General features: G+C 36.9%; 1 protein-coding gene across 1 annotated transcript in view; it reads right to left on the bottom strand.

The window, feature by feature from the left end:
• LOC125651334 (leucine-rich repeat-containing protein 74A-like) overlaps nt 1-26,108 on the bottom strand; it is a 40,454-nt gene that overhangs the window by 8,603 nt on the left and 5,743 nt on the right. The window contains exons 2-6 of the mRNA XM_056164496.1: nt 25,672-25,760; nt 20,512-20,684; nt 16,399-16,506; nt 15,822-15,915; nt 11,112-11,161 (exon numbers count right to left, since the gene is read on the bottom strand). Of these exons, the coding sequence (XP_056020471.1) occupies nt 11,112-11,161; nt 15,822-15,915; nt 16,399-16,506; nt 20,512-20,684; nt 25,672-25,760 (514 nt within the window). The remainder of the gene's footprint in view (nt 1-11,111; nt 11,162-15,821; nt 15,916-16,398; nt 16,507-20,511; nt 20,685-25,671; nt 25,761-26,108) is intronic.

Raw genomic sequence — 26,108 nt, 5'->3', positions numbered from 1 at the left:
CAGACAGAGAAACAAACACACAGAGACAAACAGAGAAACAAACACACAGACAGAGAAACAAATACACAGACAGACAGAGAAACAAACACACAGACAGAGAAACAAACACACAGACAGACAGACAGAGAAACAAACACACAGACAGACAGAGAAACAAACACACAGAGACAAACAGAGAAACAAACACACAGACAGAGAAACAAACACACATACAGATAGAGAAACAAACACACAGACAGGCAGAGAAACAAACACACAGACAGAGAAACAAACACACAGACAGACAGACAAAGAAACAAACACACAGACAGACAGAGAAACAAACACACAGAGACAAACAGAGAAACAAACACACAGACAGAGAAACAAACACACAGACAGATAGAGAAACAAACACACAGACAGGCAGAGAAACAAACACACAAACAGATAGAGAAACAAACACACATACAGACAGAGAAACAAACACACAGAGACAAACAGAGAAACAAACACACAGAGACAGACAGAGAAACAAACACACAGACAGACAGAGAAACAAACACACACACAGAGAAACAAACACACAGACAGACAGAGAAACAAACACACAGACAGAGAAACAAACACACAGACAGACTGAGAAACAAACACACAGACAGAGAAACAAACACACAGAGACAAACAGAGAAACAGACACACACACAGACAGAGAAACAAACACACAGACAGACAGAGAAACAAACACACAGACAGAGAAACAAACACACAAACAGACAGAGAAACAAACACACAGACAGATAGAGAAACAAACACACAGACAGACAGAGAAACAAACACACAGACAGATAGAGAAACAAACACACAGACAGACAGAGAAACAAACACACAGACAGGCAGAGAAACAAACACACAGACAGACAGAGAAACAAACACACAGACAGACAGAGAAACAAACACAGCGAAACAAACACACAGACAGGCAGAGAAACAAACACACAGAGAAACAAACACACAGACAGACTGAGAAACAAACACACAGACAGAGAAACAAACACACAGACAGAGAAACAAACACACAGAGACAGACAGAGAAGTCCTGTCCACATGCACCTATGGATAAAATATGTAACTTCAGAGTTTATCTATTTCAATGGAATACACAAATCTCGCATAGAAACCGTTTTTAAAAATGTCATATCACCGATCATAATATATGAACAAGGTGTGCAACTCAGCCAGCGACATGTTGAAAAAATCTACACCTCACTGAGAAATCCTATCGAAAAAACACCAATAATGCACATACCAACTGAAAAGAACGGTCATTCTAAATCTACTGATGATTCGTGGATTAAATGCATCGTTATTTGGTGCGCAACAATTACTTCACCGCTCAATTTCATCGTTTTAACCTCGCCACTTCTCATTTCTGACTATAACGAACAGAAGTTGTGATGCTGGAATTTTTCTGTCGCAGCCAACTATTTTTAGAACGAGAAAACCCGAGACGAGGTCTTCCGAATACCATTAGCTACAAGAAAAGGGAAGAGAATTTCGATCATAGTAATTTCATTAATTTCACACTAAAGTGAGCCCAAGACGAAGCCCGGGGGGTAGGGGCAGGTAGTGAAGCTCTTGGAAGCTCCTGGATTTTACAGGTTTTACAGGGCTTGAAATATGTCTCCTATGTAGTTATTTTTACTATCTTCAGTCATTTCTACATGTAACGAGGGAAAATTAATAAAATGACGCAAATCTTAAGGGTTTATGGGAAAAAATGTAAGTTCTCCCAATAAAAGTCATTCAATAAATCAGAAGATTCATTTATTTCACCGAGAGTGGAAGAAATTGCTTCTTTTATGGTTTATTTTTTTCTCAACAAGAGACCACGATTACCTTAAATTTGAAAATTTTAGAGGGGCATTAAATCTTTAAACTTTAAACCCTTTAAATCCGCCACTTACAACTGCTTTCGTAAAATCATCATCTAATTTTGAATACGGGATAGAGATTATTTACGTTACATAAGGAACATTTAATTTGGAGCTATAAGTGACTTCAAGTTTTATTTACTGTATATGAAATCTATGGCACTCCAAATTCACAAAAATGAGTTAAACATAGTTTCACAGTCGATAAACTAGGTTTATCGACTGTAAACTATAGTTTACGGACCGTAAACTATAGTTAACGACGTTAATCTATATTTCACATCTGTAAACCATAGTTAACATAAAATCTATGTTTCACAAGCGTAAACTATAATTAACAATGAAAACAATCATTAGCGATTGCAAAACATAGCTTATCTGATAAATATGGTTTCATGATTGTAAACTACGGTTTACAAGTCTGATAAATATAGTATCACAATTTGTGAAACTAGGATTAACAATTGTGAACTATAGTTAACGAATGTAAATTATAGTTTACAAATGTGAATCTGTATTTATCAGCAAAATCTATTGTCAACATTTATTTAAAGACAGATAAACTTGGATTAGCATTTGTAAACTATAGTTTACAACCGTTAAATATAGTTTTACGGATGAAAACTATGGTTAACGAATCGTTAACTATAGTTTACAGTTCGTAAATTATAGTTTACAGTCGAGAAACCTAGTTTATCAACTGTGAAACTATGTTTAGCTCATTTTTGTGAATTTGGCGTGCCATAGAAATCAATAATTATATCAGAACTAGCACGCAATTATTAATAAATTGTTGTTAAATTCATTTGAATTAAAGATATCTTTCATTCAATACATTTGCGCAACAATTCAAACACGCATTAAAAAAGTCCTTCCTCTATGCAATATTATTTGTGATTTCCCGCGCTTGCTCTTGCGCAGGGTTTCATGTAGTAAGATGAAATTTTAAACATGGTTTATTTAAACGTAGATCATGACACGAGGAGGAAATCCGAAACATACCAGAGCATGCGCCATGTTTGTGCAACGTCATACAGACTAAAGTCGCACATCACACGAAACAAGAAATGAAATACATGAATAGAATGCAACATAAGTGGAATGAAATTCATTAGATATTACATTATATTTACATTCACTAAATCTTTTCTCTTATATTTCTTTTGGAATTAACATTGCTCTCAACGGGGACATTGAATGCATGCTTGTTGCTAACTAGTTCGATCCGGTTTTATAGTACCACCTGTCTGTATAATCATGACCAAATATGGAGCGTCATCAAGGTCAAAGGGTGCATTGGCTGGAACATTTAGCGTAACTGTTTCGTTAGGAAATAAGTGGGTAAATTCAACACGTGCTTTATCTAGCCATTACTATAAACTACAACATAAAACATGACGTAATACACAATACACACATTGCCAGTGTTGTATAAAACTAGGAACGAAGGGTTGGGTAAACGTAGGTGTGTCCTTATACTAAACATCTCCCCTTTTAAGTAAAGCAAGTCAATTAAACCTAATAAGTCAGATTACTAATGCATACATTGAGAGAGTTCATCTTGAAATGGAACTACACCAGTCAAATGAAATTTGATAAAATTTAACACAATTAATACATATTAAAGTCCTCAAATCTCTTTGGTTTGATGACACATCGTCCCGAACGCGTTTGATTTGGATTATATGTAGATTCTGGCCCACCAGATGACAGTTTTGGCGCTGTTTGCAAATCAGAATAATCGACGTTTTGAGCGACTGATTCTGACGGCAGTTCACAATTAACTGGTTTGTTGACAGCAGGTGAATTTAAATCATTGGTAAGTTGCAAGTGTCTCCTATTTCTGCGGTACACTCCCTTAGGTGTTTCGACCACGTACGAGCGATTATCATAATCACATTGACGAACTGTCCCAGTAGTGGACCATGATTTTTCCTGATCAGTTTTCATCCTTACTTGATTTCCCTCTTCCATTTCTGTCAACGGACGAGTATTGAAATGATGATCATAAGAATTCTTTGTGCGATCCTTGTACAATGCATCGCGAAGACGAATATTATCAGTTTCTGGCCAGGCAGGATCCAAGGTCTCTGGCAAAGCAGGTAACAGAGTACGGATTTTCCTTCCCATAAGCATCTCTGCTGGGCTCATCCCTGTAGCTTCAATGGGTGTTGCTCTGTATGACATCAAAGCAAGGAAGATGTCATCTTGTCGCAATATCTTCTTAGCAATTTTCACTGCACTTTCTGCTGCTCCGTTAGATTGCGGATAGTATGGGCTTGAAAATGTCTGTGCAATATGGTACCTCTCTGCGAATGAATGAAACTCAGCTGAGGTGAACTGTCTTCCATTATCTGAGACTAGCTCCTCTGGGATACCCCAACGTGAGAACATATTCTTGAGTCTTCCGATAACTTCTGAACTGGTTAAGTTTGACAGGTAAGCAATTTCAAGGAATCTGGAATAATAGTCAGTCACAATGAGGTACTGTTTCCCGTCTAGGTCACATATGTCTGCTGCGATCTTCTGCCAAGGCCTTGCTGGTAGTGGAGTAGTCTTCAGTGGTTCCCTTGGCTGAGAGGGTCTATGTTCCTGGCAAAAGTTACATGAAGCGACTTTGCTCTTAATATCATTTGAGATTCCTGGCCACCATACTGATGCTTGTGCTCTAGCTCGACACTTATTCAATCCAAGATGTCCCTCATGAATACCTTCGAGAGTTTCTCGTCTAAGATGGACTGGAATAACAATGCGGTTACGATATAACAATAACCCTTGGGAAATGGACAATTCACCACGAGATGAAAAGAAGTCTCTCAGTTCATTTCTTACTGAGGTCACATGATTTGGCCATCCAAACCTGGTGTAGTTCATAGCTTCCTGTAGGATAGGATCACATTCTGATGCTGTACGAATCTTTCCCAATAGTCGGTCAGATATTGGACGTAATGAATCAACTGCAACGGAGTAACACTCAATTTCCTCCACTATGTTGGACTTATTTGTGTCCTCACTGCTCACTGGGCTCCTTGATAATGTATCTGGTACAATGAGTAGCTTCCCAGGCACATGCTCTGCTTTAAGGTTGTATCCTCGCAATCGCATCAACATCCTTTGACATCTAAGTGGTGCTCTGTCAAGATCTTGGGTGTTGATTAAAGGCACTAATGGTTTATGGTCAGTGAAAAGTCTAAACGAGGGAAGACCCACCAAGTAGCGTGAAAACTTTTCACAGGCCCAGAGTCCAGCTAAACACTCTTTTTCTATCTGAGCATATCTCTCCTCAGCTGCTGTAAGCTTGCGGGAACAATATGCTATTGGTTTGAGTTCTCCATTCTCCTCCTGAAATAATGCAGCCCCAAGTCCGTAGCTGCTGGCGTCAGCACTTACAACTATCGGTTTCGATTGGTCATAGAAGGTAAGAACAGGTGTGTTGGTGAGTAGGTCTTTCACTCTGTTGAATGCTTCTTCCTGAGCATAGTCCCATGTCCATGCAATATGTGTCTTAAGCAAATCTGTCATCGGACTAATAACAGTGGCTAGGTTAGGTAGAAATCTGCCCAAATAGTTTATCATCCCTACGACACGACGTAACTCAGCAACATTGTTTGGTGATGGCATATCTTTGATAGCCTTTATTCTGTCGGCACTAGGTTGGATACCCTTAGCACTGATAATATGTCCAAAATATTCGATTTCTGGTTTACAGAATTCACATTTGTCACGGTTTAGCTTTAAACCACTGTGATAAATTGTCTGCAATACTGAATCTAGGCGAGCATCATGTTCCTCTTTACTGGTGCCATAAATTAGAATGTCATCAATTATGACTTCTGTTCCTTTAAGATTTTTAAGAAGTTCGGTCATTTTCCTCTGAAAGATCTCGGGAGCACTCGTAATTCCAAATGGAACTCTTTTAAAACAATAACGCCCCATTGGAGTTATAAAAGTGGTAAGTTCACAACTGTCCGGATCAAGTGGTATTTGGTAAAAGCCACTGGATGCATCTAACTTTGAGAAATATTGTGCTCCTGTAAGCTTCGGTGCTATGTCGTCCAGGTTGGGTAGCATATAGTGTTCTCTCTTTACTGCATCGTTCAGCCTTTTTAAATCAACACATATTCGTACGTTTCCATTTTTCTTGACAACCGGAACCATTGGTGAACACCAGTCTGTAGGTTTCTCCACTTTCTCTATGATTCCTTCACTCTCCAGACGACGGAGTTCAGCTTCTACTTTGGTTAATAAGGGGAATGCAACCCTTCGAGCTGTAGTAAGGCAATACGGTTTATAATCTCTTTTGAGTGTAATTTTAACTGGGTCACACTTGACTAGTCCAAAGCTCCCAAACACTGATATATTAGTCTGTACATTATTAACTTTCAGAATCAGACCCATGGTACTAGCTGAACATCTTCCTAGCAGGTTACTGTTACCTCTGATGACGTGCACAGGAAATGAGTAATGTTTATCCTTATGGGTAGTTTCAGCATTGAACTTCCCTAAACATTGGAGTCTTCCTCCTGGTCCAAAGAGAGGTTCTGCTTTTTCCAGTGGTCCCGGATGATTCAGTTGACGAAAAGTGCCTTCACTGATTACTGAGGTGTCAGCCCCTGTGTCTATTTTGAAAGTTACAACTTTGTCACACAGTTTCAGGTTTACGTTCCAGGGCTCGTCATCATCCTTACAACCGGTCACTGCTCCTAGGAAAAGTGGATCCCCTGCTGCAGGTGAGTGGTGCACATCGTCCACGGCCTGTCGAGTACAACAAACTGCGAAGTGGTTGTAACCATGGCAGCGGCGACATTGCTTCCCTTTGGCGAAACATTTATCTTTGTTGTGTCGCAAGTTGCACTTTGAACATCGGCTCTGTGATTGGAACTGGTCTGTGCTGTTGTTTGTACTACGAGGGTGACGTGTGTTTTTGGGTGGACCACGACGTCTCCGATTTTGTTGTTGACTGTGATTGTTATGGCTAGTACCATCTGTGCTTTTATGGACTCCTTCTACGTGTTTGTGTGATAAGGACTGATCCTTAATTTGTGATTTTACCATCTCGCTCTGTCTCGCTCTCTCAATAGCGCCTTCAAGCTTTAAATCTGCTGTTAGCTGAAGTTTCTCGGAGAGGCCCCGATCTAGAATCCCTAGTACTATTCTGTCTCTGATTTGGTCATCCCTATCTTTAAAATCACAATGTTCAGCAATCTCATATAGATTCCTAACGAAAGTTTCAACGTTCTCACCTGGATTCTGTCTACACTGATGAAACTTAGCACGTTCATGAATTATGTTGCGCTTTGGCACAAAATAGTCATCAAATTTCTTGAGGACTGGTGCAAACTTTTTAGCATCCTCTTCATCATCAAATACGAACGATTTAAATACATGCTCAGCCTCTTTGCCCATCACATAAATCAAGGTACTTATCTGTACACCTTCAGCTTCTTTCCCTAACTTGGTAGCTTCTTGGAATCGTAGAAATCGCTGCTTCCATTCGGGCCACTCCGAAGGATTTCCAAAGTTGAAGCTTTCCGGTGGATTAAATCGCAATGCCATGATGCTGAACTAACTAGGTATGCGTATAAGTCTTAGATCGTTTTGATCACACTGAAGGATCCCACTTCTGACACCATGTTTCGTTAGGAAATAAGTGGGTAAATTCAACACGTGCTTTATCTAGCCATTACTATAAACTACAACATAAAACATGACGTAATACACAATACACACATTGCCAGTGTTGTATAAAACTAGGAACGAAGGGTTGGGTAAACGTAGGTGTGTCCTTATACTAAACAGTAACGAATGGGTCAACCATATGATATTTTAGTACTGTAATCTAGTTTATATTTTAAAACAATACATACATGTAGAAATATAAAGATAAACAATAAAATGTCTTTCTTTGTTTCATCGGGTGATGTAGGTAGCATTCATTACAAAACAACGTTCATCACGCGGGTTATGAATTTTTTTCTGCAATGTTAGGTACCTTCATCACCCGATGACACAACAAAGAAATACATTTTATTGTTTAATTGAGGATACGCGAAAAGGGACAACAGGGCAATGCTGACCCTCAAGTTGTGGAAGAATTGTACATCTTAGTTGTGTGACAATATATATGTAGACAGCTCTCCATTATCAGGACATATACGATTACATGATAAGACAACCACATCAAAATGCTCAACAGACTACAAAGTTATTGAACATCATTTAGAGAAATCTGGAAATCGTATGGATGTGACATATTTGGCAAATAATCCATATTTTCACGTTTGTAAATGTGGAAAGTCATTCTATTATTCCTTCTCTCGTAAAGGACTTAAAAAGAAATATGTTCAAGCTTGATAAATACCAACACTTAGTGAAGGTCCAGGTTAGACTAGGTCCTCAGTACCCCTTGCTTGTAGTAAAAAGCGACTAAATGGGGCGGTCCTTTGAATGAGTTTGTTTGGATTTCCACCCTTCTGTAAGTGATGTTCAATAACGTTGCAGTCTCTTAGCATTTCGGACATGGCGTTATTGTTTTGTCATGAGATCTCACATGTCTCCTTAATGAAGGTTGTCGTTTAAACTTATTGTCACACAGCTGACATTCGTCATGTGATTGTTTAAAGAAGGACGTGATACAAACATTTTCACGTCTAAAGATGCCATCTAAATTGAGGTAAAAGACGATATTTACATAACCAACTCTTTTCTCTGTGATAACGCGTTGAGGCCCTAAAGTGTTAATTTCTTATGTACACAGATGGATGTAAATTGCTCACGTGTGTACAAATGAATGACGTCAGTGGACGGAGACTATGGAAATTAACATGGAATATCGTGTATTTCACTTTCAGATAGGCAGTATTTTTTAAAAAAATATGTTGATTTTATACCAAATATTTTTATTTCTAATAAAAACAAAATGAATCACCCCCTAGTTTGTTAGTTGTTAAGCATATTGTCACTTTTTTCATTCTAGTTAGTCTTCTCACTTATCCAACAAACTAGACAGTGTTTCCTTAAATGTTTACTGCTTACACACGAGACCGCAAAATCCGAGGCTCTGTGTCACAGCAGGTGTGGCACGATAACGATCCCTCCCTGCTCAAAAGGCCATAAGCGCCGAGCATAGGCCTAAATTTTGCAGCCCTTCACCGGCAATGGTGATGTCTCTGTATGAGTGAAAAATTCTCGAGAGGAACGTTAAACAATATACAATCAATTTGAAATCTTACGCATGAAAAGGGGAGAGTAACGAACAGCAAACCATCTCATAAATTCCACAACGAGTACAGCATTAAGTGTAGGGGTAACATGGAGCCCTGGATACACCAGAGGTGGGAGGCTAGGAGGAGTAAGTATCTCCAATTGACCGGTCACACCCGGTTAGTCCTCTATCTTGATCAGGTATACGATTAATCCGTGGTCAAAATCGGTACATAAATGGAGGCCTAACAATTGGTATAAACACATCAGACAGCATTCGACCATTATAATGACCAAAACACGAGTGTAAAAGTGAGGAAGGGTTGTAAAAGACATAGAATAGGTCTATCTTTTAAGACAATACACAAACTTTAATCACGTCGAAGATATGAAACTGATATGGTCTCAATAAGAATTACGTTTTAAACTCATACAGAATGTAGATCTATTTTTCTTGTGGAAGTTTAATATGTGACACTGTTCTGATACTCTATTGATTAATTGGTGTATATTGGAGATTAATGGACGCGACATTTCTTTGATCTTTGCAATAACCGTGGTAAAATACTAGTATGTTACTAAGGAATAGCTAAAAGAACCATTGCATGAACAAAATCGATCTGGTAGCAAGTGATGTTATGTGTCATTATTTATAGGAAATTCAAGATATTTACTACATCCCATTTTGAATTTGCCATGAATGTAAGGATACCAAATGTCAGAACACAAAGAAGTTCATGATATGCACCAAAATGTGTAGGACTTTTTTGTTCAGTTGGATTTTCTTTTTAGCTTACGTGAATTAAATGGAACTATACCGTCTGCGGAGTTTGCGATGTAATACATCATAACATGTGAAATGTCACCTCTAGAATTAAAAGCATAGAAACCAAGGATATAAGTCTGGACACCATCTTAAATACCCCACGACTCTTCTGTTGTAAAACAAACAAGGAAAATGGCTCTCTTAATTGATCTGATAATCTATTTAATCTTATGCCGCAAAGTACCACATTACACTTCTGTTATTGCTAGAAGAAAGACCCCCCCCCCCCCCCCCCGATTCTGTAAGCATGAAAGAACAAGTGAGGAGAGCGAACAAAATAACGATTAATGTGTGAACTTTATCAGAGACCATCTATATAAAATCTCCTTGCATATACCAGTGTTTCATGGTTATGTGTAGTAAAAAGAATAGTGCTGACATGATGTTGAACCAATGACAAATTGTTCGATTTAATCTGAACAATGCTTTATTCAGAAGAATATGTATAGGAGTGGGCAACATTATGAGATTGATCACTGTTCTTTATCTCCACCTTTCATGCAACAACCATTTATATCCACCATTATTAACAAATCAGCTTATTTCAAGATTAGAAGCAGAGAGAGAGAGAGAGAGAGAGAGAGAGAGAGAGAGAGAGAAACAATGTGTGGATCCAGTTAGAAGAAAACAAAAGTTTTCATGTACTGATATAAACGTAATGGTTATATTCCATGAGAAAACCACATTAATGTGATTTTGCATCAACAGACAGAATATGATTCTTTAAATGACAATCTAACAGTCTAATTAACTGAACAACAAATTATTTTCTGTCATTTTAGTTTTATAATGTCCTGTACCATGAAAAGACTGCTACCTTAAACATAACCTCGAGATACAAACAGGATCCGTGACATCCCATTTCAGGGAAATATATGTTATCAAGTCTATGGAATTTTAGGCAAAATGTTACAACTCCATGCCTCCAATACAAAATGAAAAGAATCGCACACCTCAGCGATTTTGACATGATTTGCCATTAGCACAATTTCAAACACGATGTGCTAAGTGACTTTTATATTAAAGTGACAGATACTGGAAACTTTTATATATCAATGTAATTCGAAATAATCAGATGGTTTACTTAAAGAATACAACACCAACTTCATGACAGGAATGGATCTTTAAATCTGATTTCTTCATATCCGTTCTGTAAATAACATACTTACGCCTATAGCGCTGAAAAGGTAACCAGCGTCCTGATCAGAAAAATGATTTCCTACAAATAAAAAACAAATGCGTGCGCATAAAATTTTAATCATATGTACATGTGCACATTGGGGTCCGATTTTGTTCTTTCAAAATTTTATATATATATATATATATATATATATATATATATATATATATATATATGTTCATTTCGAACCTATAATTTACTATCTACAATGTTTAAAGCAACCTTACATATTGGCCTTAAAGAGGTTCGCACCTGAGATTTGGAGTAATGTCAATTTTTTGAGAAGTGTATTGATTTCTACATTGAAGGAGAATTAGGAAATCAAAAGAAAAACTGGGGTCGCAACGCTTGTTATTGAGCTACAGTGTTCTAAACATGACCTTTTTGTACTTAAAATTTATTCAATTAAACTTGATTTGTCTGTTGATGTCAACACAACATAAACAACACAAATCAATCATTACATAAAATAGATACATAATCATGTCATCTAACACTACATATAAAAAAGGGTTTAATAATAGTAATGGAAATAAATGATGACCTTTTTGCACTTGATATACGAAAAACTTCATGATATCAAAATTGAGAGTTTAAAAAGACATATCAGGAGTAATGTCAATTTCTTAAATTTTACATAATTTTCAAGGTCTGGTCTTACACTTTAGAATGGAACTTTAAAAAGTGGGGGTTGGTGATAATTTTTTTTAAATAATTGGCGGAAATACTGAATTTTTATACAAAATTTCGAATAAATTAAATTAAAACTTTTCTAACAATCGGTGTTCTGTTTGGGAAAATATATCAAACAAGTTTTAAATAAATTACAACATTTGAACTACTTCCAAGTCTCAGCTACCTGTGTCATCTATTATAAAACTGAAATACACATATACATGTAGGAGTATGAAAATAGAGATACATTGGATGAAACAGGAACTGTTATATAATGCAGATTTAGAACTTTTTGATTAATGAATCTTTCCGCCACAAAACATAGTCCCTGCCAAACCCTTTCAAAATTTGAATTGACACAAAATTGTCCAACTGGATAGGGTTCAGCAATAGATGTGTAATATGTTTGCACTGTTATTGCCCTTGGATTCAGTTTAAAACGTATCATTGATTACTCGTATAAAACTGAAACTTTTAGAATATCTGATGCTTAACAAGGTATTTTACAGTAACTATCGGAAAATACTCCAACAAAATTTATGTTCCTATTATGCATAAATCTATATCTCTATGAATTAATGATTTTGTCAAATCTTATGACGTCACATGGAATGGGAATTACTTTAAAAGCCTATCCATTCTTTATATAAAAGGCATTAAAATTGTAAATTCTCTGTCAAACGCAGTCAAATGGAACTATCCTCGCTGTGGTCCATTTTATTCCAAGGGCAATAATAATTCATTCCGAGTTACCCGACGGAGGCACATGTGCGACGAAAAAAGCATGTCATATAAGAATTGTTGTGTTAGTCTGCCCAGAACGTCTTTGGAAAAGAATTTTGTTGTTGGTAAAGTGCTGAAGAATCACTGTATTTCATTGCTATAGAAAGATGCTACATTTTATTTATTTTTGTTTTATTGTTGCCAGAAATAAATGCCTTGTAAAATAAATGTATATCAATCAAGGAGTTAGCCCTAAAAAAATTAAGACCAGATACAAACCACTACAAAAGTACGAAATATCATATAGGGCTCACAATGCGTAAACGATAAATGCATCATGTTAGTACAGCGTTGTAAAATTACGTCTATGTCCACAGAAAAATAATCAGGTACATTTACTCAACCTTGGGTGATGACCTTGAACGATTATGGGTGAACTTTTTGTAAAGACTAAAACCATGGGCGCGTTTTACAAAAGAACTTACGACCATCATTACATACTGGAATTGTCCAGTTTATTGTTAGATCAGGCCCGTATCGAAGGGGGGGGGGGGGTGCAAACGCACCCCCCTGTGAAAACCATTAAGCACTATTAAAGTCGGCTGTGTAAATCATCAAGCACTATTAAAGTCAAATATTTTCTAAAATCCCTAGCTTTTACTTTCACAGTAAGGAATATCACAAAATAAATTCAATACATATTGCCTATGCGATGACCAATTTTAGTATGTTTCCCCTTTCATATTTATGAGTATTAAATAAGTAAATAAAAAGCAAAAATTGCATCCAGGATAGAGCATTTTTACCCTTATTTTTCTCTATTTCGCTTCTGCTTCCGGGGTGTTTCGCCCCCCAGGACCCCCCACCGGGCTTCGCCCTGGACCCGCTTGGGGGCCTTAAGCGGCCCTCAAACCGCTCGCCGTAAATTTATGCACCCCCCATTGAAAAAGTCTGGGTACGGGCCTGTAGATCATGCACTCCAAATGCAAAATATCTTTTTTAAAAGTGTTGAAAATTAAGCCTCAGAAAAGTTTTACTTCATTCATTCAAAGTAATAACTGTGTAATAGAATTTAAGACTTGCGACTTTGTGTTTTGTAAAACGGGACCCAGATCCAGACAGATAGGTTTCATTTCTTTTGTTACCCTGAATTGATCCCTTTTTTGCAATAATCCTATAAAGAATGCAAAAACTGAAAGGAGAACACCAGAGGTGAGAATAGGTGCATATGAGGGGTAATCATCTCATGTAGGCCGGCCACATTCTTATATCTAGATGAAATAAACGGGGTAATCCGTAGTCAAAGTCAGGACACAAAGAATGGCCAAGCAACTGCTATGAAATGTGTCAGAAAGCATTCGCCCTAATGGCAGGTTGTATTTGCAAATAAGATCATTATCACGGCCATTGAATTGATTAATTAAAATTTTACCCAGCATTTATCAAATTGATATTTAAGGGATGGGGAAACTCAATGGAAATTCTCTGAATTATTTTTTGGTATGTCATCTGATACTGACCCAGTTGCACGAAGGCTAGTTAACTTTATATGACAGTTCATGCCATTAACTTGAACATTTACATAGCATTAACTTGAAGTTATCTGTCAATATATAAATATTGCATGTAGTTGAGGGTAACATTGAAATTTTCACCCCGAGAAAACCATTGTCAACCGAGGCGCAGCCGAGGTTGACAATGGTTTCTCGAGGGGTGAAAATTTCAATGTTACCCTCAACTATATGCAATATTTGTTTTATTATACTGAATGTTATGTAAACAGGAAAGCAGAAAAACTTACGTCTGTTGACATTTGATCAATCACTGTCATACGACATTTCGTATATCGATGCGGGTATTCCTGTTTATTACAAACGCTCAAATGACGTCGTCTAACAATCTACGGCGAACCGTTCGCGCATAAATTTGACGCATGTGATAATTTTTTGTAATATCACCCGTAGTCAAGTACTGTTACCCGTTGCTAGATATTATCACCCTGGGGCGCGTGCTTTCTGTTCTCAGAGGGTAACAATATGTTTTTTCAAATGCTTCTCGACCAATCAGGTTCGAGTATTTTACATGAAAGTATAATAATTAAACTTAATAAACTTTTGTGAAACTGGATCCTGGTGATGGTTCTCAACTCAGAGAACGTTGATTTTATTCGCATTCATACCATTAACATTTCATTTTATTATACTTTCATTTAAAATACTCGAATCTGATTGGTCGAGAGGCATTTGAAAAAACATATTGTTACCCTCTGAGAACAGAAAGCACGCGCCCCAGGATGATAATATCTAGCAACGGGTAACAGTACTTGACTACGGGTGATATTACAAAAAATTATCACATGCGTCAAATTTATGCGCGAACGGTTCGCCGTAGATTGTTAGACGACGTCATTTGAGCGTTTGTAATAAACAGGAATACCCGCATCGATATACGAAATGTCGTATGACAGTGATTGATCAAATGTCAACAGACGTAAGTTTTTCTGCTTTCCTGTTTACATAACATTCAGTATAATAAAACAAATATTGCATATAGTTGAGGGTAACATTGAAATTTTCACCCCTCGAGAAAACATTGTCAACCTCGGCTACGCCTCGGTTGACAAAGGTTTTCTCGGGGTGAAAATTTTCAATGTTACCCTCAACTACATACAATATTTATATAACAGTACATTAACAGTACAGTACATTAACAGTTTTTTAAAGCTTGACGAGAAAATGGATATTGAATTATCAACATAAAACAAAAAAAAATATATTTGAGCTAAATAAGAAAGGCGTTATCTAACATAGATGTATATAAGTGAATATCAACTCTCTTCGAGTGTAAACTGTGCCCGGAAGCTCAATATTTTTCTACACCCAACTTAAGGTCGATAACCCTCTATTGTCAGATAGTCAATACCAACATACTTTCTTCTACACAGCATCCATAATACCGTCCTTGGAATTGATATTGTAGGTGCAGTTGTGATCAGGATAATGCTCTCTGCCATGATGTGCATCTAGGGATGCGTGATCAAAAGTAATGAATTGGACGTGGCATTTATGTTTTGTCGTATTATTTTTAAAAATCTAAAATTTACTCTTCCTTGAATCCAGTTTTGGCATTCGTTAGTAGTTATAACCCCTCGTTTTGAAAACTGGCATCTTCAGACACAGGTTATTTTTCTTTTCACAATTTTCTTCGACAACTTTCCGTACATGTATATTTACTACATCATAGACACTATTATCTTGATCACATATGCACTTAATATGTATTATATCATTTAAACTTTTACCGGAAAGATTAATTCTCTTTAATGTTGAATTGACAGTCAGCATCCTGCAGATTGACTTCAGTCCCCTGCTCCCTAGCCTGTTTTCTGAGATATCCTGAAAGAAACCGTGCACGGCTTAAATGGTTTAACGTCTTCTGTAACAACGCACTCCCATCAAACACACACAAATGTAGAGTTTTCAAAATCACTAAATATTTCATCTTTGAACAAGTTTGCTGACTACAAAGCCATTTCGGTATCTACATCAACTGACTGGCTATACTTCAACAAAGAATGGTTTTAATTTAATGTCTCTGCGGTTAACGATTCGAGTAAATACAGTCATTGTCGAATTGTCATTGTAGTGTCTAAAGACCAAATTTTCTTTATGTAGAACAATATACTAGTAGTTCAGTGATAAAACTTGTATTCGATTTCCTGAAGAAAAAAAAATTGTGTAGAGGAAATAATAGTTTAGAAAAAAAATTCTCATGTATGTTTTCGTTCAGAAATTTTTATTTTTTCCCCATAGAATATTCATTAGCGTTATAGATGTATCAAAATGGCAGACACTGGGGGATAATGGTAAGGTACAAACCAGATCTGTGATGAAGCAGTTTTCCTTCAACATCCTGGCGATTCTATCGCCACCAACTCCCTCAAGCCTATTGTCCTGCAGGTCTAATTTCATGACTGCTGTGTTCTTCTGTTAGAAATGGAAACTGACTAAGCTCAAAACCAGACATTTATGATAACATTGTTATACCGGTAAAACCATCTTATACAAACAGAGTAAATCCTGCTTCATATACCGGGATGGATTTCCTGGAGGGCCACTGTATTGTAGAAAATGGATACAAAAAGAACTGTCTTCATACAGGGAGGGGTTTCACTGAAAATTTGTAATTCTAAAAATGTTTTACAATGAATCCCTGTATGTTGGATTATCAATGCCAAAACCTAGATATGGAACATATTGCTTAGTCTTTTATTGTAGTGCAATGATATTGAAAGAAGTCGGAGCTCTAGGGACCATATAGCCTAAATTTTTTCAAGTAATAGAAAAATAACTGTTTTACACTCTTTTAAAGCATAAACGTTTATAAAGTGATCAACAACAGTTAAATGTTTCATTTAGCACTTGATGACGTCTCGGGACAGTACATGGGATAATTCATAAAAATTGGCAATACTTAACAATCACTTTAAAGAACCAAACCGACATCGTTGTCATCTTGTCAATGATACGGCGATTCTGATTAGATGATAAATTCTGTTGAAATCTACATCTAACAAAACGATTATCATTACATCACGCAATTGTTTGAAACGTGATTTTATACATTTATTGCATGATAGTGAGGGAGATATGAAGATTTATTTACCCAAGAAAAATCATATTCCCAGAGGGCAACGCCCGAGGTGAATATGATTTTTCTTGGGTGAATAAATCTTCTTATTATATAGCTAATAAATAGTCTAATATAAAATCTGCGTAAAATCTAGAGAATGTTAGCGTTCAATATCCTGAGAATTTATTGAACGCTAACTTTGCATTACGTAAAGTGTATGCGCCCGAAACATTCCGAGTATGAGCGTTCAATATTGACGTTACCGTAACGACGTAAACAAGCCAAAATGATAGACGACGGTCCTCCGAATCTGATAGAGCCGGTATTTGATATTTACTTAAGCAAAATGTTTTACTGTACATAAATTATGATGTCCCCATTTACAAAATCAGTTTGCTTCATGCATTAATTATGGGTTAGATATTGAACTGCATGCTGTTATTGCACACCTTCACCTTAGACAGTGTTAGATGCAATATTGATGAATTATCGTCTATTTTGGAGTAGTTTGAGTGAAAAGGGATATAATTTAACGACTAAATACTTTAGCTATACAATAAGAGGGTTATTGAACTTATATAGGTGAATATTGGCACTCGTTGGCTGTCAAAATGCACTCGCAAGCTCGTGCATTTTGACAGCCAACTCGTGCCAATATTCACCAATATAAGTTCAATAACCCTATATTATTATATAGCTAATAAATAGTCTAATATAAAATCTGCGTAAAATCTAGAGAATGTTAGCGTTCAATATCCTGAGAATTTATTGAACGCTAACTTTGCATTGCGTAAAGTGTATGCGCCCGAAACATTCCGAGTATGAGCGTTCAATATTGACGTTACCGTAACGACGTAAACAAGCCAAAATGGCAGACGACGGTCCTCCGAATCCGACAGAGCCGGTATTTGATATTTACTTAAGCAAAATGTTTTACTGTACATAAATTATGATGTCCCCATTTACAAAATCAGTTTGCTTCATGCATTAATGACGGGTTAAATTTTGAACAGTTAAGAAATGCATGCTGTTATTGCACACTGCCAATACTGATGAATTCTCGTCTATTTTGGAGTAGTTTGAGTGAAAAGGGATATAATTTAACAACTAAATACTTGAGCTATATAATAAAAGGGTTATTGAACTTATATAGGTGAATATTGGCACTCGTTGGCTGTCAAAATGCACTCGCAAGCTCGTGCATTTTGACAGCCAACTCGTGCCAATATTCACCAATATAAGTTCAATAACCCTATATTATTATACAGCTAATAAATAGTCTATTATAAAATCTGCGTAAAATCTAGAGAATGTTAGCGTTCAATATCCTGAGAATTTATTGAACATTAACTTTGCATTGCGTAAATTGTATGCACCCGAAACATTCCGAGTATGAGCGTTCAATATTGATGTTACCGTAACGACGTAAACAAGCCAAAATGGCAGACGACGGTCCTCCGAATCTGACAAAGCCGGTATTTGATATTTACTTAAGCAAAATGTTTTACTGTACATAAATTATGATGTCTCCATTTACAAAATCAGTTTGCTTCATGCATTAATGACGGGTTAAATATTGAACAGTTAAGAAATGCATGCTGTTATTGCACACCTTCACCTTAGATGCCAATATTGATGAATTCTCGTCTGTTTTGGAGTAGTTTGAGTAAAAAGGGATATAATTTTTAACAACTAAATACTTTAGCTATATAATAAAAGGGTTATTGAACTTATATAGGTGAATATTGGCACTCGTTGGTTGTCAAAATGCACTCGCAAGCTCGTGCATTTTGACAGCCAACTCGTGCCAATATTCACCAATATAAGTTCAATAACCCTATAATATCTCCCGAACATTCATGCAATAAATTGTTTATTATACCGAAACAAAACAAGACTACAAAAGTGCATGTGAAATTGGAGTCCGCTCATCTATACATTGTATGTAGCTGAGATCGTCCTAACGGTAACACCGCACCGTCAACGTATTACGGTAGAGGGTACAAACAACGAAATACAGTGATATGATAACCAGATTTTGTATTTCCATTCTCCTTAAATGTTAATTTACTTGCTTGCTTTTGTATCAACCAAAACCAGGCGATTCAACTGTGTGTCAGAGACCCGCATATTTTCTGCCTTACCAACTATGAAAGTAGAATGACTTATTGTGACGTCACAATACACTTCCTCTACCTTGACGTTAAATTTATGGAAATTGCACGAGGCTGCCCAAGGGGTAAATATGATAGGGAGATATGATGTTTGAGAGGGAGATATGAAGTTTTATCAACCCTGGCACGTGACCGTCTAGACCAATCAGATTACGCGTTGCATAGAATTCTCATACTGAGGTATAATAATACAATTTGTATTGCCATATGACAGCATGTATGTATAAATAGTAACGTTTTCATAGAAATAAAGTACATGTATTTTCTTTGGTTTTAAAAATGAGTTAAGGAAATTAGATTATAAGAAATTACTCCATAGGTATATCGGTTGGGTAATGTATATCGGAAAATAAAACTGCAAATGTATGCAAGCTTATTGTTGTGTTCTGTCCGCTTGTACGGTTGAGTTTTCGATCATCCAAAAATTTTAAATTACCGATATTTCTTAGATAAACACTGGCCATTACTCTCATAAATTCATAATGATATCACCTTTAGATATCATAATGACGTCAACTCCAATGCAATATGAAAACGGTATGTTTAGATATACCAAACTTTTGAAATAAAATATTTCTGAAATGCTCAAAGCTTCCGTGCCACACCGATTTTCAACCCATGACTTTCTGGCATTTTTATGTGTATTAAAATGAATGTATACAATGGGTTCTTTTTAGAGGTATATCCTTCAATTCGCGATATACATATGTACGTACACTAACTAACGGCGGATAATTGCTTAAGCCTGTTCACTGACATTTTCCTGCCGTTGATTGGCGATAATTAGCGTGGGTGATTATAACGGTAATTGACCAAATCGTACCTGTAAATACGTTGGCGGTAAGCTGGGGATGGCGTTATAACGGGGTTTTACAGAGTGAGGTAAACGGGACTTTGAACTTATTTGGCGATTGGTGGGGTGGCATTATAACGGGAGGGGGGGGGGGGCAATGTAACGGGGGATCACTGTATTTTTATGTCTGTGAGGAGGCCTTTTGTCTACAAAATGGAAAAAAATAATAATCTAACGTTGTTTAATTTTATGTAGAAGAATCACTAAATTTGTAAATTGTTTGTGGGGTATACACTTTGTATTATATTAAATTGGCAAAATAAAGTAGGAACGATAAAAAACACTGCAAAAGTTATCATCGATTGTACAAGGAAGAAAGAATAGTGACATACCATGAGAGGAAAGGAGATGGCCTTAGCCCCCAAACTGCCTATCCCATGATGTCCGAGTGAAAGGACACTGTCTTGCATATGTCTCAGGAAGTAGGAAGACGGAACTATCTCTAGGCATTTACAAACTTCAAGGTACTCTTTCCGCCCGGTTGCGTCAAACTCTTCCTTCTCCTCTGAATCAACATGAATAATAAAGAATAATCTAAAATGTTTAATGTCTGAATTATGTAATTCTGAAGATGTCATTTTAAACGAAATGCTTAACAAGTTTTATTCGCCATTCGCTCAGCAGTTTATCAATTACAAGCTGACAGTACAGAATTGAGCTGATGTTCTTGTAATTATGGCCATACATCAAAATAAGCGTATATAATATATCGATCATTATTACGACCAAGTGAAATCTAATTTGACGTCGACATCGTTACCAACCAAAGACAGAGTAACATAATCAAAAACAGAACAACGACATCATCAAAAACATTGCAATGACATCATCGAAGGCAATATAACGACGTCATCAAAGACAATACATCGACGTAATCAAACACATTACATCGGTGTCAACAAAAATAATACAATTACACCAACAAAGACAGCTCAACGATCAATCGTAACTCTCGGCTATTTCCGTAACCGCAAATAAACCTCGTATGTGGATCGACGCCATCAGTGTGTACACAAATGCAACTATGACGTCATAGTCGTACGTTACAATATGAAACGCGAGCTTTCAAATGCATCTAAGATATCAATCCTATCTACGGTATTCTACCATTATACATTTCCACTTAAATGTTTATGTATAAGAGTATATAAGACGTTAATGATGCCAAAAACTGAATCCGCGGTGAAAATCTAAATAACACATTATACAGGGATTCGGTTCAGGCCTTTTAACCTCATCCACAGGCGCGCTTCCGGCGAAGAAATGCATCGATTCGATGCAATTCTTGCGCCGATCCACGTCCGAGTCTTCTTACCAGTTACGGAAAAGGACAGGGCGTGATCTGATATCATCAAAGACAGTATATCGAGTACAAGGACATCATCAAAGACAGTACAACGACATCAACAAAGATAGTACAATGAAAGGTGAAGATAACAAACAGTGATCAACCTCATAACTCCTACAAACAATACACAATAGAGAGTCGGGCAAATACGGACCCCTGGACACACCAGAGGTGGGATCAGGTGCCTAGGAGGAGTAAGCATCAGCATCCCCTGTCGACCGGTCCATAATAAACTCCATCTTGTAAAAGTTTTTTATTCTTGTTTGACATTTTATGCAAAAAAGTGAGGGGGCTGTGATCCGTAAAAACAAGAATCGGATGTACAGTAACATTCAAATAAACATCAAAGTGTTGTAAAGCTAACAACAAAGCAAGACACTCTTTTTCAATGATAGAATTATTTTGTCAGGTTTTTTTTTTTTTTGAAAAATAAGAAACCACTCTACATTGTCAATATGTTCTTGAAATAAAGCAGCACCGATCCCTGCATCAATAACGTCAAAAGTAAGTTTAAATTGCTTAATTGCTTATAAAAATATGGAGCTAAAAGATCTGGATTACTCATAAGGACATTCATTTTACGAAATCATTTGTCGCAGTTTGTTGTCCATCAAATTTCAACCCTCTTTTGCAAGAGATTGGTAAGTGGACCAACTATTGAGGAAAAATGTGGACAAAATTTTCTTCAAAAACCAGTCATGCCCAAAAATATCATTAACTCTTTTTTGTAGGAATCGGAAACATTGTGATAGCTTCCACTTTAGCCATGATAGATATAACATAACCTTGATCTACTTGATGACCTACATATTCTACTGTAGCATGACAAGTCACTCTTCATAAGATCCACTGCGAAGTTTGCTTTTGTCAGAATGTCGAAGAACGCATGCAAAATTTTGAGATGTTTCTCCCCTGGGTCACTGTAGATTATATCATCATCAATGTATGAGGTCATGAAGAAGGGAGTGAATAATCCTCTGATAGGTCGCTGGAACATTTTTCATGCCAAAAGGCATCGCTTTGTACTGGAAAAGCCCATCAGTAGTCACAAAACCAGACATTTCTTTGGTCCTTTCAGTTGATTGTACTTGCCAGTAATTTTTCAGCAAGTCGAATTTACTGACGAATTTTACATTTCCGATTTTGTCAATACAGTCGTCGATTCTGGAAATGGGATATGAGTGCTTTCATGACAAAATTATTCATTTTTCTGAAGTCAGTACACAGTCGGTAGGTGCTATCAGGTTTCGGTACTAGAATGTAAAGTGGACTCCAGTCACTTCTACGTGGCCCAATAATGTCCTTGTCCAACATGTACTGCACTCCCGTTGTTAAATACTGCAGCTTTAATGGATTCGAACGATAAGGATGCTGATTGATGGACAAAGCGTCACCCCCTATAACGTCATGACAAGCAGCATTGGTATTTTTGGAACATCCAAGAAGATTGAATATTGAGAATAATTAGCCAGGAGACGTTGAACCTATCTGCTGATTACTCAATTGTCCAAGAATTCCGGAGTTCTTTAAACGGGCAATCTGATTGAAGTCTTTTAAAACAGTTTCTAGACCTTTTCAGTACGATCTTGAAATGTCTTAAGGTTGGCTGAATGGAAACTGCTTTTGTAGGATTTTGATCACATCTTTTAACATTTTAATATGACAAACTCGTTTTTCTTTACGACGACCAGGCGTCCTAACTACATAGTTCACATCACTAAGCTTGGTTTAAATTCCATAAGGACAATAAAATCTGGCCTGTAAAAGATGACCAGTAATAGGCTAAAATATAAGAACCTTATCACCTAGTTTGAAAGCTTTGTTCCTTGCATCTTTGTCATACAAACTGACCCGGTATATTTGGTTTGCGAAATCTTGAGATTTCTTGTGTCAATTTGCAAACATTGTAAATTATCTCTTTGAAATTAGATACATAGTCTAAAATGTTAAGAACACTAATCTCAATCAACCACTTTTCCTTCAAAAATTTCAAAGGACCTCTTACTGTATGGCCAATACTAATTCAAAAGGACTGGATCCAAAAGACTTCTGAACTGCTTCTCGTGCAGCAAATAAAACAAGGTGGACCACTTCATCCTTGCCTCTATTATACTGTTAACAATGTATCTTTACCATAGTTTTAATGGTTTGATGAAAACGTTCAAGCGACCCCTGAGACTCGGGATGATAAGCAGTATAATTATACTGTCGTAAACCTAACTCATGCATGACCTGTTGAAACAACCTAGACATAAAATTCGAACATTCATCTGACTAAATAGCCTTAGACAATCTTACAAAACTGAAATATTTGGTATGTGCCTTGACTATGGTATTTCCCTTAATATTCCTACGAGGTTTAGCTTCAGGAAATCGAGTGGACATACACATAACAGTAAGTAAATACTGGTTCTCTAACCTAGTCTTAGGCAGAGGTCCTACACAATCCACCAACACTCGACTAAAGAGCTCTTCAAAAGCTGGAATGAGATGGAGAGGGGCAGATGGAATTTTCTGATGAGGTTTATCTACCATCTATCTGTACGATATTTCACTGGGACCACTATATAGTAAACAGCGCGCAATACTTCATCATGGGGTGCTGCAGATGGTCACCCTTGTCGCATAAGGATTCCGTCTTTGGCGTAGACGCACTCACCGATATTGGTGACCTCTTCTGGTGAAAGTTAAGTTGCTCTTGCTAAGTTGGATAATATCAGGGTCCTTATTTCTCCGACAGTAACTGCTCTCTATTTAGGGTGTCCTTGCCCTGGTCTAACTGCGAAATGAGATTATCATGATCAGTGGTTTTACGTGGAGACTCATTGTAATATGGCTGTTTTCATGTGAACTGCCATCAAGGTAAACAGGAAAGTGTTACAGGGGTCAATTTCACGAGATAAACCAGTCGTGTCAAGGTGTTGAGCATGGTTAGGTTCAATTTCTGTTCGTCTGGTCAACACTCTAGTAACAGCAAAGACTGGTTGTTATAAGGTGTCGTCTTCACCATCGAACGCAACATTGGAAGTGATTTTTTCACAAACTATGGGACCTGATGCAACTTTGACACCAGCTAAAGTATTGCCTAACAACAAGGAAACGCCTTGAACAGGAAGGGTAGTTCGAACACCTACGATGACTGGTCCAGTAATTAAACCTGATTTCATATATATAAATCCTATGTAAGGGAACATCAATGACACCTAGCTCACCACCCTGTGATAAAACTGACCAACCAGTAGAAGACTTCTCAGATAAAGGCAAAACATTTCCAAGAACAAAGTCTGGGTAGAACTGGATTTTGAATCCTGAACATCAGAAATGTCAGAACAAAACGAAACAAAGGTTTTCCTATCATTTGTAAATGCTGTACTTGTAAGCTGTGGCTGTGGTTTGTCAAGGTCGTTTTCGTCCCAAGAAGCGGAGGTATCGCTCGCATTCGCCATAATTGCCTGCTTGAAACTGATGGATTGTGACGTCACACATTATTATGGTTAAATATAGTAAAGCCGGAAAATGAGTTTATCTATTTCGGGCAGGTTTGAAAATAGCTAACTTTGAGGGAAAATATCTTAGTATTGATCGCACGCACGATCATAATTTTTTTATTCTTATTTTTTCAAAGGTATTTCTGAATGAAATTTGCCATTTTAGTACCCATAACTTCCGGGACACTTTTAAAAGCTTAACACATTGACTAATCACATGACCTTTTTTAATTTTATTTTTTTTACAATAAGTAAAAATAAAAAGCGACCCTACACCAAAGGAGCCTTCAGAACGTCCCGACCTTGACTCCGACATATTTTGAGACTTGAGGAAAGGGGAGACTGAAACCCTGAAGCACTCATTTTATCTGAGCATGAACTTTTCAACAAATTTTGCCAAATTGTTCTTCTTGTGACAGAGAGTATAAGTATCTGGATTTACTGCGGCTTCCTCGAGAGTTCTCACATTCTTATATTCAAATCCATTGTCCGATGCTTGTTTAATGCTGAGTTCAATTCCCACACGAGAATGTAAACTGTCACAAATTAGCTGTTCAATCCAAATACAGTTCAAAATCCTCAGATCTTATTGTATGCTTAGTGCTTAATACCACACGATTTATAGGTATTTATATTCCGATTATGATTATTCTTACCATCGATTTCAAGGTCAGTGTCGTGGTCGTCTTCTTCATTTTGTTTTCTTTGCTGATCATTTACAGCCTCGAGTTCCTCTTTTTCTCCACTAGAAATACAGTTAAGCAAGTTCTTATTTCCTACATTTAGTAGTTGTTTCTCTCTCTAAAACTTTATGACGTCTGTACATGCCTTTTTGATCATGTTTGATAGACCAAGTGTTTCAAAGAACTCATTATGAACGCTATAAAAAATCTCTTTGGTATTTGCCTAATTTGGATCTCTCAAATGTCTTGAAATGACGTGTATACTGTTTATCTAGCTTTTCTAAAATAAATATAATTTTGAAAAATTCCAGCATCAGTCTGGTGATCCATTGCTACATGACATTTTATCTATCTCCGTTTTTCCAGGATTATAATGTTATGCCGGGGTAGGGGTGGGGTGGGGGTGGGGG

This window comes from Ostrea edulis, chromosome 5 (genome assembly GCF_947568905.1).
Source record: "Ostrea edulis chromosome 5, xbOstEdul1.1, whole genome shotgun sequence".
NCBI lineage: Eukaryota > Metazoa > Mollusca > Bivalvia > Ostreida > Ostreidae > Ostrea > Ostrea edulis.
The sequence above is the reverse complement of the archived record's forward strand: the minus strand, read 5'-3'. Positions and strand labels throughout refer to the sequence as shown.